Source organism: Elgaria multicarinata, chromosome 11, assembly GCF_023053635.1.
Source record: "Elgaria multicarinata webbii isolate HBS135686 ecotype San Diego chromosome 11, rElgMul1.1.pri, whole genome shotgun sequence".
In the NCBI taxonomy this organism is placed as follows: domain Eukaryota; kingdom Metazoa; phylum Chordata; class Lepidosauria; order Squamata; family Anguidae; genus Elgaria; species Elgaria multicarinata.
The window spans coordinates 44,319,657-44,340,756 of NC_086181.1; the positions used below are offsets into that span (position 1 = coordinate 44,319,657).

General features: G+C 47.9%; 1 protein-coding gene across 1 annotated transcript in view; it reads right to left on the bottom strand.

Annotated features, from left to right (window-relative positions):
• Positions 1–20,151, bottom strand: part of RABGGTA (Rab geranylgeranyltransferase subunit alpha) — a 37,751-nt gene extending 17,600 nt beyond the window's left edge. Inside the window, exons 1-11 of the mRNA XM_063137841.1 lie at positions 20,120–20,151; positions 18,460–18,519; positions 16,457–16,567; positions 14,169–14,290; positions 13,871–14,058; positions 11,907–12,104; positions 3,622–3,705; positions 2,443–2,525; positions 2,246–2,347; positions 1,401–1,506; positions 1,247–1,298 (exon numbers count right to left, since the gene is read on the bottom strand). Of these exons, the coding sequence (XP_062993911.1) occupies positions 1,247–1,298; positions 1,401–1,506; positions 2,246–2,347; positions 2,443–2,525; positions 3,622–3,705; positions 11,907–12,104; positions 13,871–14,058; positions 14,169–14,290; positions 16,457–16,567; positions 18,460–18,462 (1,049 nt within the window). The 5' untranslated portion in view covers positions 18,463–18,519; positions 20,120–20,151. The remainder of the gene's footprint in view (positions 1–1,246; positions 1,299–1,400; positions 1,507–2,245; positions 2,348–2,442; positions 2,526–3,621; positions 3,706–11,906; positions 12,105–13,870; positions 14,059–14,168; positions 14,291–16,456; positions 16,568–18,459; positions 18,520–20,119) is intronic.
• Positions 20,152–21,100: the final 949 nt, after the last annotated feature.

The window sequence follows — 21,100 nt, forward strand, 5'->3', positions numbered from 1 at the left end:
TTATTGCAAATGCTATTTTGGGCTGCATTAATAGAAGTATAGCTTCCAAATCGCGTGAGGTACTGGTTCCTCTCTATTCGGCCCTGGTTAGGCCTCATCTAGAGTATTGCGTCCAGGTCAACCAGGATGATCAGGGGTCTGGAAACAAAGCCCTATGAAGAGAGACTGAAAGAACTGGGCATGTTTAGCCTGGAGAAGAGAAGATTGAGGGGAGACATGAGAGCACTCTTCAAATACTTAAAAGGTTGTCACACAGAGGAGGGCCAGGATCTCTTCTCGATCCTCTCAAAGTGCAGGACACGGAATAACGGGCTCAAGTTAAAGGAAGCCAGATTCCAGCTGGACATCAGGAAAAACTTCCTGACTGTTAGAGCAGTACGACAATGGAACCAGTTATCTAGGGAGGTTGGGGGCTCTCCCACCCTAGAGGCAGCTGGACAACCACCTGTCAGGGATGCATTAAGGTGGATTCCTGCATTGAGCAGGGGTTGGACTCGATGGCCTTGTAGGCCCCTTCCAACTCTGCTATTCTATGATTCTATATTTTTTACAAGATTGCAGTCATATTCATTCTGTCTCCGTCAGTAGACGGAGACAGAATGAATACAACTGCGATCTTGTATTGGTTTAAAGTTTTTAGAACATTTTTTTTATATTTTGAATAAGAAAAATAAAGAAACTTCTTTTGACATTTCATAGCACCACAGCCAGCCGCCTCTTTTTCCTATAGCCTTTTCAAGGTGCTTTCCCCCTTTTATTTCACAACTGTCTTGTTATTCAGAACTGTAACGGGAACATGGAGGCTGCATTCCAAGTGACCTTGGCTTGCAACTGTTTAATCCAGTTTTCCCCAACTGGGTGTCATCCAGATATGCTAGATGGCAACCCCCATCATTCCCAGCCACTGGGAATGATGGGAGTTGTAGTCCAAGACATCTAGAGGCAGCATGTTGGGAAAGGCCAGTTTAGGGCACAATCTTATATGCATGTTAAGAGAGGAAAAAAGTCCTACAACCCCCATCATTCCCCAACCAGCAGCGGGAGAGGTTTTTTTCCTGTCTAAACATGCATAGGATTGCATCCCTAATCCCTTCTTTTTGAAGAACTGCGTAAGCTAGTAGCCACATCCGATGGCAACGAACGTGCAACAGGGGAGCGTCCTTCCAAGATCCTTTGAGTCAGCAAACCCTTCCCACACAGGCCTTGCCCAGACGGGCCCTCCGTCTACCTTCTTCTCCCGCCTCACCTGAACACTTGTTCCTCAGTGACTGAATCTTGGCTCCAGCAATCCTTGTGGCCTGTGAGGGCAGAGAGGGGAGAGGAGTTGAGTTGAGGGGGTGAGGAAGGAAGGAAAGAAAGACGTGGAAAAGGATGGGGGCGGGGAGAGATGCCGGATTTACCTTTGAAGAGGACACACTCCTTCTGGGCCTGCCCATCGGCCCAAAGGACCCGGAAAGTGTGCTGGGGCCAGTGGTCATTGAGGGCCGAAGCCGGCAAGTCGCACAGCTGGGAGAGTCCAAGATTTAAGGAAAAACGAAAAATGGAGTGCTTGCCCATTTCCCCACGAAAGACCAAAGGCTCCCGCAGCCCCTTCCTCAAATTTAAGCCAACCGTTTTCCCACTGCCTTTTATTGGAGATGGTGGTAAAAGAGAAATCTCCCTGGCTCTTCTCCATCTTAGCCCTCAGCACTGGTTTCTCAGCCACCTCAAAACCTGTTTTCGGTGCTACGGTTCAAGAAAATTATAACAAAGGGCCTCTAAGCACGTACAGAGCGCTTTGAATAGTCCCTGAGTACACTTATGTGTCTATGGAAGGCGGTGGATCCTTCTTCGCTTGTGCTTTTTAAACAGAGGTTGGATGAAACTCCTATCAGGGATGCTTTTAGCGGCAGGGTTGGACGATAGTTTGAATTTCATTTATATTTATATAGAGATTTTTATCTCATCCTTCTAAGGCCCACTCAGAGGACCTGAGAAGAATATTGGAACCGTAATACGATATAAAATAGTATAACCTATAGAAATACAAACAAAATTTTTAAAAAGAGTAGAAGACCAGGAGATTTTTTTTTGGTTTTAAATAGATTTAAATAAAATCTCAGAGTTCTGTCTGGTTCTGACTGAAACCCAGAGCGGATTCACCGCCCCACTGAACACTGGAGCCACCAGCCTGGAAATGGGAATCTGGGATGTTTCCGGTCCCTTCCACGCGGCTCGTCCGCCGTGCACGGGGCCTGCAGGATACCCACATGAACCCAGGCTTGTTCCTTCCGTCCGGCGTGCGCCAACGGACCACCAGCGGGGATTCATCTCCGAACACAATCAGGTCGTGAGAGGCCGGGACCACCTGAAAGCGAGAGAAGGAAGGTGCTCAGTGTGACAGGCTCCAAAATGGCCTCCGTCCCGTTCCCTCCCACCCCCGGCTGCCCTTCTGGGACTTACTGTCACGGGGTGAGAGAAGGCGACCGCTAAGGAGTTGTCCTCTCTGCTGACGTAGATGCAGCGAATCGTCGGTTCCGGATCGGCTGAGGAGGCAACGGTGCGAAGAGGTCCAGGCAGGAGGGGTGAAAAATGTTTTAAGACCGAGGACCAGAACCTCAGGGCCCGTCTGCAGTCCCAGACGGCCAGCTCCCTTCCTCGGACCCAATTCTTGGGTGGTGTCCTTGCTCTTCTGCACACCCCCCTTTTCTAAAAGCTTGAAATGCCTCTCTGAGGCTCATAAGACTGGCAGCAAGAGGCTGGTATTTTTGGTGTTTTGGCCACGCCCCTTTTGCCTGTGGTTCCGCCCACCACCGGAATGCGCCCCCCCCCGCCCCCGGATAAACTTCTCCAAAATGGAATCCGGCCCTTGGGGTGAAAGAGGTTCAACAGCCCAGGATTTCAGAAGGGACCTGCCAATCCAGACCCAGCACCTCCACCATCCTACTTTCTAGCGTCTCCCGTTGGATGCTTCCAGGAAACCCAAATACAGGACTGGGAGGCAAGACTTCAGTTGCAGTCCTAAATACACTCACAGGGGAAGGAGAAAAGACCTGGAAAGCGCCTCTGTGTGGAGGCTGGTAGCTCCAGTGTCAGTGGGGTGGTGAATCTGGTCTGGGTTTCAGTCAGAACTCTGAAACCCGGAGCGGATTCACTGCTCCACTGACCCTGGAGCCACCAGCACCCTGGATAGCTCCTTTAGAGTTCTGACTGAAACCCGGAGTGGATTCACCGCCCCACTGACCCCAGAGCCACCAGTACCTTGGAGAGCTCCTTTAGAGCCCCGACTGAACCCCGGAGTGGATTCACCGCCCCACTGACCCCGGAGCCACCAGCACCTTGGAGAGCTCCTTTAGAGTTCTGGCTGAAACCCGGAGCGGATTTACTGCCCCACTGATCCTGGAGCCACCAGTACCTTGGAGAGCTCCTTTAGAGTCCCGACTGAAACCCGGAGCGGACTCACCGCCCCACTGACCCTGGAGCCACCAGCACCTTGGAGAGCTCCTTTAGAGTTCTGACTGAAACCCGGAGCGGATTCATCGCCCCACTGACCCCGGAGCCCCAGCCCCCACAGAACCTGCTCTAGGGAGGTCCTCTTCCCTGCCCCTCTTCCGTAATCAAGATCGCTTCTTCAGCCTCTACCTCTGCCCAAGAGCCAGCGATGATAGAACCAGGCGCTCTGGTCGTTTGGATCAGTGAAGAAGGCGTTCTGCACCAGCTCCAGCTCTGGAAAGGAAAAGGCAGGGGTCAAGAGCAGGGCCGGCACTCCGTCATCTCAGAGCAGGGGTAGGGGGAATGTTTTCACCCCAAGAACGGCACCTGGGAAGCGTTTCCGGGGTGGGGGAGCTATGTGCTTGCAAGGCCCCCCAACCCAACCCACTTTCTCTACACAGATGGCCCCAGCTGTGCGTGTAAAGATGAAAGCACAGAACACGGCATCTCCGTTTGCATGTGGAGGGGGAAAAATAAGTTTCTAGTCCTTATGAAAACAAGAGTAAACACACACAGATCAGGCACGGTCCATTACTTAATAATGTTTTGATATTGATGTTTCATTATGTAGCTGTCAAGGAATTGTTTTGACTTTTCTTTAATAGGTATAGGAATGGTTCCACTGTGTGGAAAAGCAGTATACTGGCTGGGGATGATGGATGTTGCAGTCCAAAACATCTGGAGAACACCAGGGTGAGGAAAGCTGCTCTGAGGATTATGGGTGTGTGGTTTAGGTACACTGGAGCTTGGATTAATTTTGGGATTAAACCTCCCTCTAGAAAAGAAAGGGAAATTAACCACAAAAGCTGCTTTAAAACACCACCCTATTTACTGGGGCAGTCTAGAAGGATTTATTGTGTATTCTGAGGATAATGCAAACTATTCCTGCAGGAGATGTGAAATGACCACCGCTTGGAGTAAATAGTTTGTCCTGGATTTTTAAGAAAATAGTTGATTTTGCTTGATTGAAATTGCTGGGAAGACTACTGGAAAAAAATGCTAATCTATCTCTTTTAAAACAATCTAAGATGTCTTATTATAAAATGCAAATGTCAAAAGTTTAATGATAATTAAGAATATGAAAACAAGTAAAAAGAAATAAATGTATTAAAGGGAAGATACAGGTTCACAATGAATTCTGGGTAACTGGCATAAAATATAGTTGTCAAGATGACCTGGATAGCAAAGAGAACATGTTGGGCTCCAAGGTTATTTGAGTAATGAACAGGTATGAGGTAAAAAATGTACTTAAAAGTTCTCGCCTGTCAATTAATGAGCAAAAAAATATTGTGTAAGGTATGCGTGTCAAAAAGACTGATGTGCAGTTCTCTAGAAAAATTTATAGACTTAAGTTTAATTGCCAAATTTTAAGTAAGGAGTTATCTTCTCAAAGGTATAGTTCAAAACTAATCTCATTTAGCCAGAAAGATGTCTGTGTAGGCTTTTTTTGGGGTATGTTCTAATTATTTAGGAATGTTTAATAATGAGATAATAAAGACGGTGAGCCCTAATTTTTGGGACAGTAGATAATATTAGCCATGAGGTAATTTCTTCACAAAATATGGGCCAATTTTAAAATGTGGGAATTTCTTTTCTAGAAGTTCACCAGGTTTGTTTACCTGTCAGCTGAAAAGCCTCTTCACTGTTGAATGGGGGAACTTGGTATTTGGATTGAAAACTTTCCTTTATAAGCTATTAAAACCAGAAGTCTAAGAACAAGAAATGCCTTGAAAATTCAATTGCCTGTTAAGCTGTTAAGCGTTAAGAATTTTTAGCAAAGCTCTGTTCCGGGATGGGCCGCCAAATCCATGGGTCGGGCCCTCCTGACCTGTTTTACCTCACAGATCACAGTGTCCTGGTATTGTGCATCTCAGGACCTTGTCCCTCACCTGTGGAATTCATTCCCCTTGCCGTTGTGGTTAACTGAGAGTTTGAAACTGTTCAAGAAAGATTTGAAAACCTTTCTTTTTTTAATAGAGCGGGTTCGCTGGCTGTTCCTGAGGCAGAGCACGCTGATGGCCCCTGTGGTGGCCACGGCACATTTTATATGGGTTTTATTTTAAGGTTTTAGTGGCTCCGTTCAGAAGACATCTTAAATCATGGCTTTAACTACAGTGGTTAAGCCGGAAAGCCGGGCTGTATTCAGAAGACACCTTAAACCATGGCTTTAGCCATGGCGAATATAGCAAAAAGCTTTATTCAGCATGGTTAAAGCCATAGTTTAAGGTGTTTTCTGAACACAGCCCGGCTTTCCGGCTTAACCACCATGGTTAAAGCCATGGTTTAAGGGCCCAAAGTTATATTCTTTTAAATCCAGTTAGTCATGAATTAGAATTATTCCATTTTCGTAAACCGCTGACCTATTTTACTCTCATGCACAGTGCTTTGTAACAAAATGCTATTTAAATAAATTTATTATTATTATCAATGGAAATGTTTTTATATAATTTTATGCAAGTTATATTTTGATGTGGTGCAAGAAGTATATTTCAAATAAAAATAGACAATGGAGTCAAAGATTTCTCCTTTATCAATTCTTGTGAGTACAAAACCAAACCTGAACTCTTCCTAAATACTGGAATATATAGATTGAAAACACTCAACAAAGACCAAATCTGTAACAAGTTACGTTTTAAAACAGCGTCAGGTGAAACTTTCTGGGGTCCACTGCATTGGCGTTAGATGTGAGTACCAGCTTTTTTCCTCTCTGCTGAGTAGTGTTCCTTCTCTTATAAACAGGGCTACTGTAATACTGAAACTTGAAATAGCAGAAACCACCCAAAGACGCGGTGTTTTGTTGGCTCAGGACAAAAGCCAAAACCACACCACGCACGGCGACTTGGCTTTCCTCCATTTCTTGCTCCTTCACTGAGGACAATGTGAAAGGCAGTGAATGCAGAGGGATGCAACCTGAATGTTCTTGGGGAATTGGACAGTCTCTTTGCAGAGGATGAAGATTAATTGCATGCCTCCGAGAAGCTGAGGACTGGATAATGGTTCTCGCTCCCTCCTTAACTTATCCTCAAAACAACCATAAGAAGAGCCCTGTTGGATCAGACCAAGGGTCCACCTAGTCCAGCACTCTGTTCACACAGTGGCCAACCAGCCATCGGCCAGGGATGAACAAGCAGGACATGGTGCAACAGCACCCTCCCACCCATGTTCCCCAGCAACTGGGGCACACAGGCTTACTGCCTCTGATACTGGAAGTAGGAGAGCCATCAGGACTAGCAGCCCTGGATAGCCTTCTCCTCCAGGAATTTATCCAACCCCCTTTTGAAGCCATCCAAATTGGTGGCCATCACTACATCCAGGGGTAGTGAGTTCCATCATTTAACTATGTGCTGTGTGAAGAAGTCCTTCCTTTTATTTGTCCTGGATCTCCTACCAATCAGCTTCATGGGATGACCCCGGGTTCTAATATTATGGGAGAGAGAGAGAAAATGTCTCCTGTCCACATTCTCCACACCACGCATGATTTTGTACACCTCTATCATGTCTCCTCTTAGCCTCCTTCAGAAGAGCCCTGAGGCTGGATCAGACCAAGGGTCCATCTAGTCCAGAGCTCTCTTCACACAGTGTACTATTAGCTGTTGGCCAGGGACACACAAGCAGGACACGGTGCAACAACACTCTCCTACCCATGTTCCCCAGCAACTGGAGAATATAGGCTTACTGCCTCTGTGAGGAAGATTAGGATGACACTCTCACACACACACACACACACACACACACACACAGAGTGAGAGAGCGCTATTCAAGGTCACGTTCTCTTCTGGTCTTGATCTTACTAACAGCTTCTCCTATGAGCTTCAAGGCATTACAGAACGTTTTTTCATGATCCCTGCATGCAATGGCGCTCACCGCTCTACACTGGCAAGTAGTTGGAGTTGCTTAACTTTTTTTTAAAAAGTCCACCATTCTTCTACAGAGATTTCAGCCTGGGCTTCCCCACTCACTTGCAGGTCACTGCAGCTGGGGTGATGACCGCATATTGGATTCCCTCCCCGCTCTGAGCTCCTTGGGTTGAAATGAAACTAATTTTATGACCTGTATCAACTCAGCTGTTTAAGCAAATTCCCCCTCTTCCCCGCCAAAAAAGATTATCTTGCAAGATTTCTATTTCTGCTTGGCGCCAGGCCAGAGGATGGGAGGGAGAGGAGGAATTCAGCAGAATGCTCAAGTCCTGCTCCAGACTACTGAAAATCCTGCCTGGTGTCATGGCCACCAATCCCAGCTCCTGAGATTTCACCCAAAATGGCTCACATATTTTCAAGTCTACCTCTGCAATCTTGGCCTGCCGGGGGAGATTCGTAAAATTAACTCTCTGTGTGATTTTAAGGCAGCTTTAAAGACTAGCCTTTTCCGGCAGGCCTAATCCAGATCAATGTTAAATCATGAATTTTTAAAGATGTATTGATTCCTGTTCTAATGTTGTTCCCCGCCTTGATCCAAAGAGAGAGGCGGGTAATAAATAAATAAATAAATATATTATTATTATTATTATATTATATTATTATTATTATTATTATTATTATTATTATTATTATTATTATGTGACTAAAAATGTCTGGTGTGGGGGAGGGGCGGGGCGGGCGGGGGGAGGGGGGAAGTTGTGCGAAAATAATCCCTGTAATGCCGCTGAGATTCGGAGTGGTGGGTTGGGTGCAAAAAGGCGCAGAATATTCCCTGCAGCTGAGGTTCAGGGGCTTGTTTTGGGACGAGACAGAGCGGCACCAGGTAAGGCAGCTGAAAGACCATGCGAAGCAGAGGGATTTGTTTGCCTTTTGTCTCTTAACTGTGAAAGACGAGGAGAGGAGTGAGCCTGGCAAATGGGCTCAAGACAGAAGAACATAACATAACTTAAGGCTGCAGGGAGCTGCCTCTTTTGCCCTGTTCATGATGTTTCCCTTCCCAAATCTTTCCTTGACAGCTACAGGGTGCTGCCTTTCAAACAGGGCTTGGCCCAGGGCAGGTTCCCACGCCCTGGCCTTGGCTCTCTCGTAGGAAACCAGATCCCCAGCAGTGGTTCCGGGGCTCAAGCCGAACAAGCAGACGAAAGGCGGGGTGGAGGAGCGAGGGCACCGCTCCACCACGTGGCGGGTTTCCTTAGAAGTTCACCTGCCCAGGTGCAGGGCTGGGCCCCCGGGGAAAAATCCCTGGGTAAGCTTTTACTCACAACAAAACTATTTCCCTCCCAACACCCGGGCTTATGCATCCCAGGGCTGGATTGAGAGAGAGAGAGAGAGAGAGAGAGAGAGAGAACAGTCGCTGTGATTCACGGACCCCACACACCAGAACTCGGAGCTTTGGAGAAAGAGATTTCCAAAGTCCTAGCTACCATCTCCACCACCTTTAACCCTACCCTTCTGGGACTGGGTGAAAAACCTCAGACATGGAGGTTCCAAGCTGGCCGGCCAGTGGTTCCAACCTGGTCCGGTGGCCACTTTCTGACCCCAGCTCCTTTCCTTCAGCCACCAATCATTTGATGCCTTCCTGGGTTTGGGGGCTCCCCTCCCATTCTCAAAGGTTGGAATACCTCTCCAACGGCTTAGTTACAAGCAGTAAGAACTTTGATCAAATTATTGTTATTATTATTTATTACATTTATATACTGCCCCACAGCCGAAGCTCTCTTTTGTATCTGGTCACTCTAGCTAAAGAGGGCAGGGCTCCTGCAGCTTTCACTGTTATGACGAAGAGGGAATTTCACCAGGTGCTGCATGCCTACCTGCTGAAATTCCCTTTTCTATGCAACTGTTAAAGATACAGGAGCCCTGTCCTCCTTTCCATAGGGTCACCCTAATTTATAACCCGCCTTTTTTTCCTCCAAGCAACCCAAGGCAGCGTACATAGAATCATAGAATAGCAGAGTTGGAAGCGGCCTACAAGGCCATCGAGTCCAACCCCCTGCTCAATGCAGGAATCCACCCTAAAGCATTCCTGACAGATGGTTGTCCAGCTGCCTCTTGAAGGCCTTTAGGGTGGGAGAGCCCACAACCTCCCTAGGTAACTGATTCCATTGTCGTAATGCTCTAACAGTAAGAAAGTTTTTCCTGATGTCCAGCTGGAATCTGGCTTCCTTTAACTTGAGCCCGTTATTCCGTGTCCTGCACTCTGGGAGGATCGAGAAGAGATCCTGGCCCTCCTCTGTGTGACAACCTTTCAAGTATTTGAAGAGTGCTCTCATGTCTCCCCTCAGCCTTCTCTTCTCCAGGCTAAACATGCCCAGTTCTTTCAGTCTCTCTTCATAGGGCTTTGTTTCCAGACCCCTGATCATCCTGGTCGCCCTCCTCTGAACACGCTCCAGCTTGTCTGCGTCCTTCTTGAATTGTGGAGCCCAGAACTGGACGCAATACTCTAGATGAGGCCTAACCAGGGCCGAATAGAGAGGAACCAGTACCTCCCGTGATTTGGAAGCTATACTTCTGTTAATGCAGCCCAAAATAGCATTTGCTATTTACATAATCCTCCTCCTCTCCATTCACCACAACAACCCTGTGAGGTAGGCTGGGCTGAGAGTCTGTGACTGGCCCAAAGTCTCCCAGTGGGTTTCCGTGGCTGAGTGGGGACTAGAACCCGGATCTCCCGACTCCCAGTCCAGCACTCTAACCACTACACCACACTGGCTCTCTTATACTGTCTCTGATCCATTCTAGCCTGCCTCCTGAAGCCTCCCCCCCCCCCCACACACACTTTTGTCCTGGCCATGTCATCATCTCTAGCTAGAACTAGTTGCATTCTAGCCGGCTTCCTCTTACACCTGGAATTGGCTCCCAGCATGCTTCCTAAGAAGAGCCATGGTGAATCAGACCAAAGATCCATCTGCTTCAGCATTGTTTTCACAGCGGCCAACCAGATGTCACAATGGGAAGCTCACACGGAAGCAGCCTCGTGCTCCTGTTCCTCAGCATCTGGTCTGGAGAGGCATACTGCCTCTGATCCTGGAGATAATAATCTCCCTGGCCTCTACCTTCCGAGGCGGAGGCCAACAGCCTGGCCACGGTGTGGAGGAGAGAGCCTTTTCAGTGGTGGCACCCACCATATGATTCATCTCCCCAATGACATCAGTTTTGGCTCCTAGAGTGAAGTATTTCTGCTGCCACATCCGTTTACCCATGCATTTCCTTGACAGCTGACACTGTCAGATACCCCATGCGACTTCAATAAGAAGTCATTGTTCTAATCATTGGTTTTATTGTATTTTATCGCGGTTTTTATCTTATACGCCGCTTTGGGATTTATTTATCTTTTCAAATGAAAAGCGGTATAGAAATCTGAAATAAATAAATAGGATAATCTATAGCCATCATGACTAGTAGCTATGGATAGCCTTCTTCTCTTCCACGGATTGGTCTCATCTTCCTGTAAAGCTGGCCAGGTCGGTGGCCGCCACTACAATTTGCAGAAGTGAATTCCACAGCTTAACTGAAAGAACTCAGCGATACGCCTCTCTTACATCCTCCAAATTCCCCCTGAAAACACATTTTTTTTTTTAACTGAGAAATGTTTGGCCCAGTCTCTCAGTTCCCTTCCTCTATTGAAGCCTTCCTCTCCCGATGTACTGGACTGCAACCAGTATCCACCCAGGGTGGGGAAGTCCGCTTTGTGCAGACTTTGGGTAACACAGTTCTACATCGTGTGCGTCAGTTTTATTTGTCTTTTAAGCACAGGGCAAACCGTTCTGGCAATATGGGCCACGTTCGTCCGTTATTGATCTTCACGCCTGTTCCAGGGGAACGGAAGCTGATTCGGCGTTGCAGCCACGCCTCGGGCGGAGCTTTAGGAGAGGCGGTGCTCAGAGCCAAGCGCATGTTCTGCAAGAAGGCCGCAAGGCCCAATCCTTGGCATCTACAATTAAGGCAACCTGCGCCCTTGAGATGCGTTGGGACTACACATCATCTGTCCTGCTGTAACTAAGCCCAAGTAAGCAGAACTGAAATGATTCCTCCTGTGTATAGAAGAAATTAAGAAGTGCCCGAGGGTCCATCTAGTCCAGCACTCTGTTCACACAGTGGCCAACCAGCTGTCGGCCAGAGACACACAAAGCAGGACATGGTGCAACAGCACCCTCCCACCCATGTTCCCCAGCAACTAGTGAACACAGTCATACTGTCTGCCCTGTAAGCTCCTTGCAGCAGGGACTTGTCCTGTTATAGTTTGTACACACTGATTGCACCAAGAAGCAACAACACCCAAGGACTCGCAAGGCCACCTTCTCCCCCTTTGCAGGAAGCGACCCACACTTCGGATGCTCTAGAGACATGATTGTTTATAACCTTCCTACTGATACGACGTTGGTTAGCATCCTGAGTGGGAAACACTGAATCCTTCATGACTGAGAGGGGAGAACGCAGCTTGGTTTACCGACCAGGGATTCCCACCCGGCCTACGAAATGTACATCCGCACGCCTATCCTTCCCCGGAGTGACAACCTTTCAGAAGGATTTCCTCCGTGATCCGGCCTTGCTGCTGGGAATCAGGGTAGAGCTGCGGGAGGAGGAGGCTGCGATAGTGCCAGGAGGAGTAGTTGGAGAAGTTCCGGGTGATGAGGCTGTCGCTGAAAGCCAGCTCGTCCTGGGGAGAGACCTGCGACCGCTGCACCACGAAACGCCGGTAGTCCCAGCAGTGAACTGCAGGAGGCAGCACAGAGAAAGAAGAGGGTGGAGGTCAAAGGTTAGCCTGCCCAATCATGAACTACTACTCCCATCATGCAGCTCTTTGGCAAGGACAGAGCAATCCTCCTTGCTCTACAGTAGGGATGGGAAACCTTCTTCTGCAGGCCCCGCCCCTTCTCCCTCCAGCTCTGTGCAGGAAACTTCTGCTCTTATCTCGGATCAGTGACCCGAGATAAGAGCTGGGATTTCTCCAAGAAAGGCAGCTTACTTTGCACTGTGCATGGAAAGCGATCAGAGATAGCAGCCATTTAAGAGCATTCCGATTTTAAATACCCTGCGAGCTCTTTAAATGTTAAATATCTTTAACTGAGAACTGAGCTGTGCTTTGCAAGCTGCGGCTCACTCTTGAGTAGACATGCATGCAGTTGGGTCGACAGAGCACAAAGGCTGTGCAAACCCTGCTCAAACAGTAAGGACTAGAAGCTTGAGGCTGGCGTGGAAGGTTGCAGGACTAATTTGTGGAATTCACTCTCATGAGATGGGGAGACAGCCACCAACGTAGATGGCTTTAGAAAGGGATTAAGCAAATTCGAGGAAGAGCAGGAGATCTCGACCAATGAGTATCAGTCATGGTAGTTAAACTGAACCTCCAAGTTCATGGGCAAGTCCACGTCCAAGGAGCAAGTACAGGAGAGAGCGGTGTCTTTCATGCCCTGATTCTGGGCTTCCCAGGGGCAGCTGGTTGGGGCCATGGGGTGGGAAAGCAGATGGACCTTTGGCGTGACCCACCGGCCCTCTACTTACGTTGTACATTATCAGCCTTCTCCAACCTGATGTCCTCCAGAATACTGGATGACAAGTCCCATTATTCCCAGCCAGCATGGCCATGGGGATGATGGGAGTTGCATTCCAACACATCTGGAGGGCACCAGATTGAGGAAGGTTGGCATAAACAAAAGGGATTGACATCACTTCTCTCTGCCTTGGCCGGAGCAATTGCTGGATGGAAGAATGTAGGGCAAACGGAGACATTGTGCTAAAAAAAAGGCTCAGCTTGGGGGACAGCAGGACTTGGAGCCAGAGACGATTTTAAGATGATTTTTTTTTTTTTAGGCTACAGGAGATCAGGGACAGGCCTGAGTGAGGCATTCCTGGGGTTACTAGTAGCAGAGTTCAGATCTGGGGTTAGGAACATAGAAAGCATAGTTAAATTATGGAATTAGCTACTGCAAGATGTGGTGATGGCCACCAATTTGGACGGCTTTAAAAGGGGGTTGGATAAATCCCTGGAGAAGGCCATCAATGGCTACCAGCCCTGATGGTTGTGTGCTACCTCCACTATCACAGGCAGTAAGCCTGGGTGCACCAGTTGCTGGGGAATATGGGCGGGAGGGTGCTGTTACACCGTGTCCTGCTTTGTCGATCCCTGTGTCCACCAGTTGCTGGGGAACATGGGTGGGAGGGTGCTGTTGCACCATATCCTGCTTGTTCATCCCTGGCTGATGGCTGGTTGGCCACTGTGTGAACAGAGTGCTGGACTAGATGGACCCTCGGTCTGATCCAGCATCAAGGCTCTTCTGACGTTCTTATGCCATTGGCATCAGTTTGGTGAAGGTCCATCTAGCTCAATATTGTCCGCACTGACCGGCAGCCATCGTTCTCCAGGGATTCAGGCAGGAGTTTCTCTAGCCCTGCATTGGAGATGCCGGATCGAACCTGGGACCTTCTGCATGCCAAGGAGAGGATGAGACGGGGACGGGGAGAGGAAGGAAGATACCTACAATTGCGTTCATCGATCTCCAAGAACTTGCCACAGAGCTCTAGCTCGCGGGCCCAATCCGGCTCGGGGGTGTGCTCCATCACCCAGCAACGATGGTGCCACGTTCCGTAGGATTTGGGGTTGACGCGCAGGCAGGACTCCAGGAAGGAGAGCTCTGCCTTGCACAGGGCTTGCATCTCGTCCGGCGTCCTGGCACAGAAAAGAGGAGGAGCCAAGGTGACGGCAGGGCAACCATGCCTTGCATACGTAGAACCCACCCGCCCACCCTCTTCCAACCTGCTCCTTTCTGTCCCACTCACTCCTCCTCCAGGTGAAGGAAGATCTCCCGGCGGAAGTTCCAGAGGGTGGCGACGTCCGGGTTGGCGCCCAAGACCTGGCTGGTCAGCTCCAAGGCCTCCTTGTCCAGTTGGCCCATTTTCCTCTGAAGGAGAAAGGTGAACATGTGAAAGTTCAATTCCACCCTGCCACGACACCGGCTCTGAACACCAGGCCCGGCCGCAGCTACTCCCTGCTCAAGCCAGGCACCACCGCTTGATACGCCTGAAGCAAGGGACAAAAACCACCTTCCTCCAAACTATGTGGAGAAAGGGGTTAAAATGGAGAAAGATTTCAATATATAAAATAAAACACTGTGAGTTATATGTGCTGAGGGGAATGACTGTCAGAGTGGGTGCTAAATGTGTAAACTTCAGATGATAAATGCCAAACAGTACACGTGGGATTTTTGTGGTAGTTAAAAACAAAATAATTAAAATTTATTTTTAAAAGTTCACAAGCTTTGTTTCAAATAAAACCTTTAAAAACCTTTTTTGAAACCTTTCATCCAATCCTTTCCCTCATTCACATACACGCTTTCCCTTCCCTCACACAATCACTCTTGAGCTTTCTTTATTATCTGTATTGATTAATATACGTCAACTACGTGCACACCACACTCCAAAGACACCGCTCTCAACAGTTCAAGCTGCAGGAGCCCTGCCCTCTTTAGCTAGAGTGACCAGATACAAGCTTTGCCTGTTGTGATGAAGAGGGGATTTCACCAGGTGCTGCATGCATACAAATGACACCTGCTAAAATTCCCTTTTCTATTCAATTGTTAAAGATACAGGAGCCCGGTCCTCCTTTCCATAGGGTCACCCTAATCCCCTCTCCACCTCATTCCTCCCCGTTTCCAAAACAGAGGAGGTACTTCCTCCCCTAAGAAAGGGGAAGGTCTGTATTGTCTGGTCTTTCCGCCCAATGCAAAGTTCAAAGGTCAAAGTCACCATACAGGCCAATCACACAATGTTGGCTCAGCCTTCAGCCAACGATGGATGAATCCAGCCTTCCCCAACCTGATGCTCTCCAGATGTGTTTGGACTACAAGTCCCAGCTTTCCTGACCATTGGCCAGGCTGGCTGGACTTGATGGGAGTTGAAGTCCAAAACATCTGGAGCATACCAATTTGGGGATAGCTAATGGAAGTTCAAGCTTCAGAGTGGTAAAAGTCTTCTCTAAAGTTTCCTCTCTCACTAAAGAAGGGTTCCATTTTTCTCTCTTCTTAAAGAAGAGGACAGAAAAACCAGAAGTCAAGAGTTAAAAGCCCTTATCATCGAATTCACATACTGTGTTCCAGGAATAATAAACAGTACTGAGTTCCAGGAATAATGAACAATAAAGTGTCAAAATTCCCCCATGCAACAGTTGCATGAAATATGTTTTGCCTTCAGCCTAGAATGGAGAGATTTCAGGAACTTAACTTTGACCTATTTCTTGACTTATTCAGACACCAAACATCACGGGTCTAAAATTAATAATAGATTTGGAGTCAAATGTCATCTCAGGACAAAGTGAATTGTACAAAGTTCCAAGCTGAACGGCAGGAGGACAAAAACAATGATTTTATTTATTTATTTATCTACCTACAACATTTATAAACTGCTCCATATAGTAAAAGAAAAATGAATCTCGAGTAGTGAATAGTAAAGAAAATAATAATAAAAAAAAACAGAATCAAAACACAAAAGAATAAAAAAGATTGATAGTCAACTTATACCAACAAAACTGTGGCTGCTGTTCAGGAAACGCCTGTTTGTATAAAAAATTCTTTAGCTGGCACCAAAAGCAAAGCAATGTTGGCCCCTACCTGTCTCCCACTGGCAGGAAGTTCTGCAGAGAAGGAGTCAAGTCCACTAAAAGCTCCGAATGGACTCAAAACCGACTTCAAGTCTATGCAGAACCACCTGGATCACCTCATTCAATGTCCTTTTGGATTCTAGCCTCACAAAGGGGAAGAGGTCAGGGTAAGCCTGTGTGCACCAGCTGCTGGGGAACATGGGCGGGAGGGTGCTGTTGCACCGTGTCCTGCTTCGTTGATCCCTGGTCGACAGCTGGTCAGCCGCTGTGTGAACAGAGTGCTGGACTAGATGGACCCTGGGTCTTTTCCTGCATCAGGGCTCTTCTTATGTTCAAGAATCTACCAGGCCTTATGGTGGATGGCAGGGACACGTCGCAACTCAAAGGCAACCATTTCCAATATCCCCTTCATTCCAGGAGGCCAAAGTGAGGGCCCCGATCTCCCCTCTTCCCTGTCCCCCTACCTTTTTACCTTTTCAAAAATGGCTTTGGTGGCGGTCACATATTGGCAAAGCTTCTTTTCCCGCTCGACGCGTTTGGCTTCCGCCTGTTCCTCCGTTGTCTTCACCTTCAGCCTGCCGTGCTGTCGGGAGATGGGAAACAGGACAAAAAGAAGGAAGGAAGGAAGAATGGTGATGGAAGAACTGTTATGTCATCTTTTCATATAGGGAACGCTTATCAAATTTGCAGATGGCACAAAATTGGGTGGGATAGCTAATACCCGGGAAGACGGAAACAAACTTCAAAGTGATCTTGATAAGCTAGAGTGCTGGGCTGAAAACAACAGAATGACATTTAATAGGGATAAATGCCAAGTTCTACATCTAGGAAATAGAAACCAGATGCACAGTTACAAGATGGGGGATACTTGGCTCAGGAATACTAAAAACGAGAAGGATCTTGAAACTGTTGTAGATCGATATGAGCCAACAGTGCGATATGGCTGCAAGAAAGGCAAATGCTATTTTGGGCTGCATTAATAGAAGTATAGCTTCCAAATCACGTGAGGTACTGGTTCCTCTCTATTCGGCCCTGGTTAGGCCTCATCTAGAGTATTGCGTCCAGTTCTGGGCTCCACAATTCAAGAAGGAGGCAGACAAGCTGGAGCGTGTTCAGAGGAGGGCAACCAGGATGATCAGGGGTCTGGAAACAAAGCCCTATGAAGAGAGACTGAAAGAACTGGGCATGTTTAGCCTGGAGAAGAGAAGATTGAGGGGAGACATGACAGCACTCTTCAAATACTTAAAAGGTTGTCACACAGAGGAGGGCCAGGATCTCTTCTCGATCCTCCCAGACTGCAGGACATGGAATAACGGGCTCAAGTTAAAGGAAGCCAGATTCCAGCTGGACATCAGGAAAAACTTCCTGACTGTTAGAGCAGTATGACAATGGAACCAGTTACCTAGGGAGGTTGTGGGCTCTCCCACACTAGAGGCCTTCAAGAGGTAACTGGACAACCACCTGTCAGGTATGCTTCAGGGTGGATTCCTGCATTGAGCAGGGGGTTGGACTCGATGGCCTTGTAGGCCCCTTTCAACTCTACTATTCTATGATTCGGTGCCAGGTTAAGACTGTCTTCTACTCCCAGGCATTTGATGGCATAGGATGAGGGCATTTATAATAATAATAATAATAATAATAATAATAATAATAATAATAATAGTAGTAATTTATTTCTTACCCGCCTCTCCACTTGGATCAAGGCGGGGAACAACAGTGAATATAAAACACATTAAAAACTGATTAAAAACATAGCATACATGAAGCTCGGAGGATGGCAACAAGGGAGAAGGCCTTCTCGGTGGTGGCCCCCCGACTGTGGAATGATCTTCCCGATGAGGCTTGCCTGGCACCAACATTGTTATCTTTTCGGCGCCAGTCGACTTTTCTCTTCTCCCAGGCATTTTAACAGCATTTAACGTTAAGTTTGTTTTTAATGGATGCCAGAATTGTTGTTTTTAAGTGGATACTGTTGTTTTTATACTGTTTTTTATGTTTTTGATGGTTTTTAAATTTTGTATACTTTTAATGTTTACCATTTTTAATTGTTGTAAACCGCCCAGAGAGCTTCGGCTGTGGGGCGGTATATAAATGTAATAAAATAAATAAAATAAATAAATTAATTAAAACATCCTAAAAACATTCTAAAATTTAAGTCACTTGTTCCTATCAATACGAGTATTTAGCTGTTTAAACTGATTTAAATTTTGCATGTTAGAGAATTTATATTATGTTTTTTATCATCTGTGTATTGTGACGTGTATTTTTTGTGAACCGCCTAGAGAGCCTTGCCTATTGGGCGGTATAGAAATGGAATGAAACAAATAAACAACAACTCTGGGGAGCTGAACAGATATCAAAAGGAGGGGAAGGGAGGAACAGCAGCTCTGAAAGTATATAACCTGCATGATGGAGAACACCTGGCAGGTATCGTCCTCGAAGGGGGACGTGAGAAGAGAACCACCCTTCACTCACCATGTTGACTGCACAGCAAAAACGGCTCCAAGGGGAGAGACAAGGAGTGAATTATGTATCCTAGGAAATAAAAAAGGGAAATTGAGCAGGGGTAATGGTGGTGATTAGGGTGACCATATGAAAAGGAGGACCGAGCTCCTGTATCTTTAACAGTTGCATAGAAAAGGGAATTTCAGCAGGTGTCATTGGTATATATGGAGAACCTGGTGAAATCCCCTCTTCATCACAAGTTAAAGCTGCAGGTGCCCTGCACTCATTTAAATCTGGTCACAGTATAGCTGCAGTATAGCTCCTGCAGCTTTAACCGTTGTGATGAAGAGGAAATTTCACCAGGTGTGACATGCATACAAATGGCACCTGCTGAAATTCCCTTTTCTATGCAACTGTTAAAGATACAAGAGCCCTGTCCTCCTTTTCATAGGGTCACCCTAGTGGTGATATACAATGTAGAACCCACTTATAGACTCAATTAATTGCTATTATACTTTCCCACGAATGTAAAGTGGCGTTCATGGTTCTCTGCCCCATCCTTTTTTCTCCTCATAGCCACCCTGCGAGGTGGTCCAGAGTGACTGACCCAAAGCTGCCCTGGGAATTCCATGGCTGAGTGGGCGGCTGAATCTCTCAGGCCTCATTTCTGTTTTGTTTAAAGGTCTAGAGTGGATGGCAACACAACCGTATCTCACGCTACTGCATCCCTGTGAGGTAAAGCTTGGCTGAATCAACTGGTCAAGGCCTCTCAGGGTTCTGAATTTGAGCTCTGCAAACCTCTGCAAACAACGCACCCCACAAAACATGGGGCTCCCCCCCCCCAACTCGACCAGCACATGGCCTCCTTCGTGACAGGGCCTGTTACCACTCCCCTTCATGTTTCCCCCCCTTGGCCCACCACTGCAAGCAGCACCTGGTTGCTGAATCTAGCTCTGGTTTTAATTTCCCACAATGCTCCTGACCTGCGTCACTCTGGGGGTATTGTGGGAAATTAAAATGGTGGTTAGACCCAGAGACACAGCACTGCTTGGGGTGCCACTACCACAGCCAGGTAAGCATGCTTGGGGCCGCTGACGGACGAGGTCCCCCACCAGAGGCTACTGTGCTTTGGGGGGGGGGGGACACACACCTGTTGGGCGTGCTATACCATAGCATGCCTCTAGGAGACCCACAAGCCTCAGCTGGCATGGCCAATGGCTTGGCATGCTGGGAGTTGTAGTCCAAGACACACCTCTTGCATTTTTCCACTTGGTGCCTCCCAGATGTGTTGGACTGCAGTCCAGCACATCTGGGAGGCAACAGGTTGGTCAAAGATGCATTATGGGATTGAGCAAGAGTAATCACCTAGGAAAGTCTTTCGTGCACCCTCTGCCAACAGAACTGGGGTTCGCAGCCCCCTAGCCCTCCTATTTCCCTCCTTCAACCCTGCATGCACCAGCGTTTTCCTGAACAATGCACGGCCACCCCCACCTCCACCCCAGCATCAACCAACACCTCCTACTTTCCTCTCCCCACCCCTCTTTGCAGAGATGAAATGGTCTCTTCCGCAAAAAATCTGGCCGGGCTCCTAAAGGGCGAGTCCATCCCAAAGGGGCCCGTGGGGGTGGGGTGGGATCAGGGAAAGGCGCCGCTGGGTTATTCCACGAGACCTCCAGGGGACGATACCAACCAGCCCGGAGAGGAGGGGGGGATGAGCGCAGGGTATGGAACCGTCCCGAGCCGAGTGGTTTCGCCCGCAGCGGGTCTGTGTGGGCCAAGATGGGCGCCTGTGGGCGATTCCAACCGGAGAGCGAAGGGGGGGTGCTGTTGAGGGAAGGGAATGGATCCTACCATTGCCGCGTGGGCAGCATCGTCGAGTTGAAACCTCCAATTGGGAAGGAGCGTCTCCCCCCCCTCCATCTTAAAGGAGCCGCTTTTCTCTCTCTCTCTCTCTTAAAGGGCAGGCGGCGGCCAAAAGAAAGACAGAAAGAAAGAATAAATCAGAATCGATTATTTATTTATTTGAATGGTTCGTCTTTCATAGGAACTACTTAGAGAACATAACCTTTAGCCTAAGCTATTTGCAGGCGGGGTAGGGCTGTGGGTGGGAGAATGTATGGGCTAGGACTCCTGGGTTCTCTGCAGGGAAGTGACAGCTAGTGGTTAAAGCAATGGACTGCGGTCCAGGAGAGACTAATTCTCTGAGAATAGATAAAAAGCGGCCTCTTTCTGTCTAACGGCCTTCCCCTTCCTGGTACCCAACCAATGTTTTGGACTGCAAGTCCCATCATCCACAACAATGGGACAGTGTTTTGGAGCTGATGGGACTTGTTAGCCAAAGCATCTGTAGGGCGCCAGGTTGGGCTGGCACTCCAAATAGTTCCCCCCTCCCCGGGTTTATCTTAAATTAAGACTGGAAAGAGAGGAGAGGGGGAATAGGACCCAGGGCTCAATTTGTAGAAAGAGCGGAGCTGGGTGTAAGCCTGCTTAGAAAAGTTGTGGAAGTTACACAAATGGGAATATCGCAATGGGAAGTCCAGTTGCGGCATGCTCTCCGGTTCCTCCAGCAAATGGAGTTTTGGAAACAATGCTACTGAACTATGGGCTCATCTACACCAGGCAGGATATTCCACTATGAAAGCGGTATAAAAGTGGTATATAAAAGGCAGGA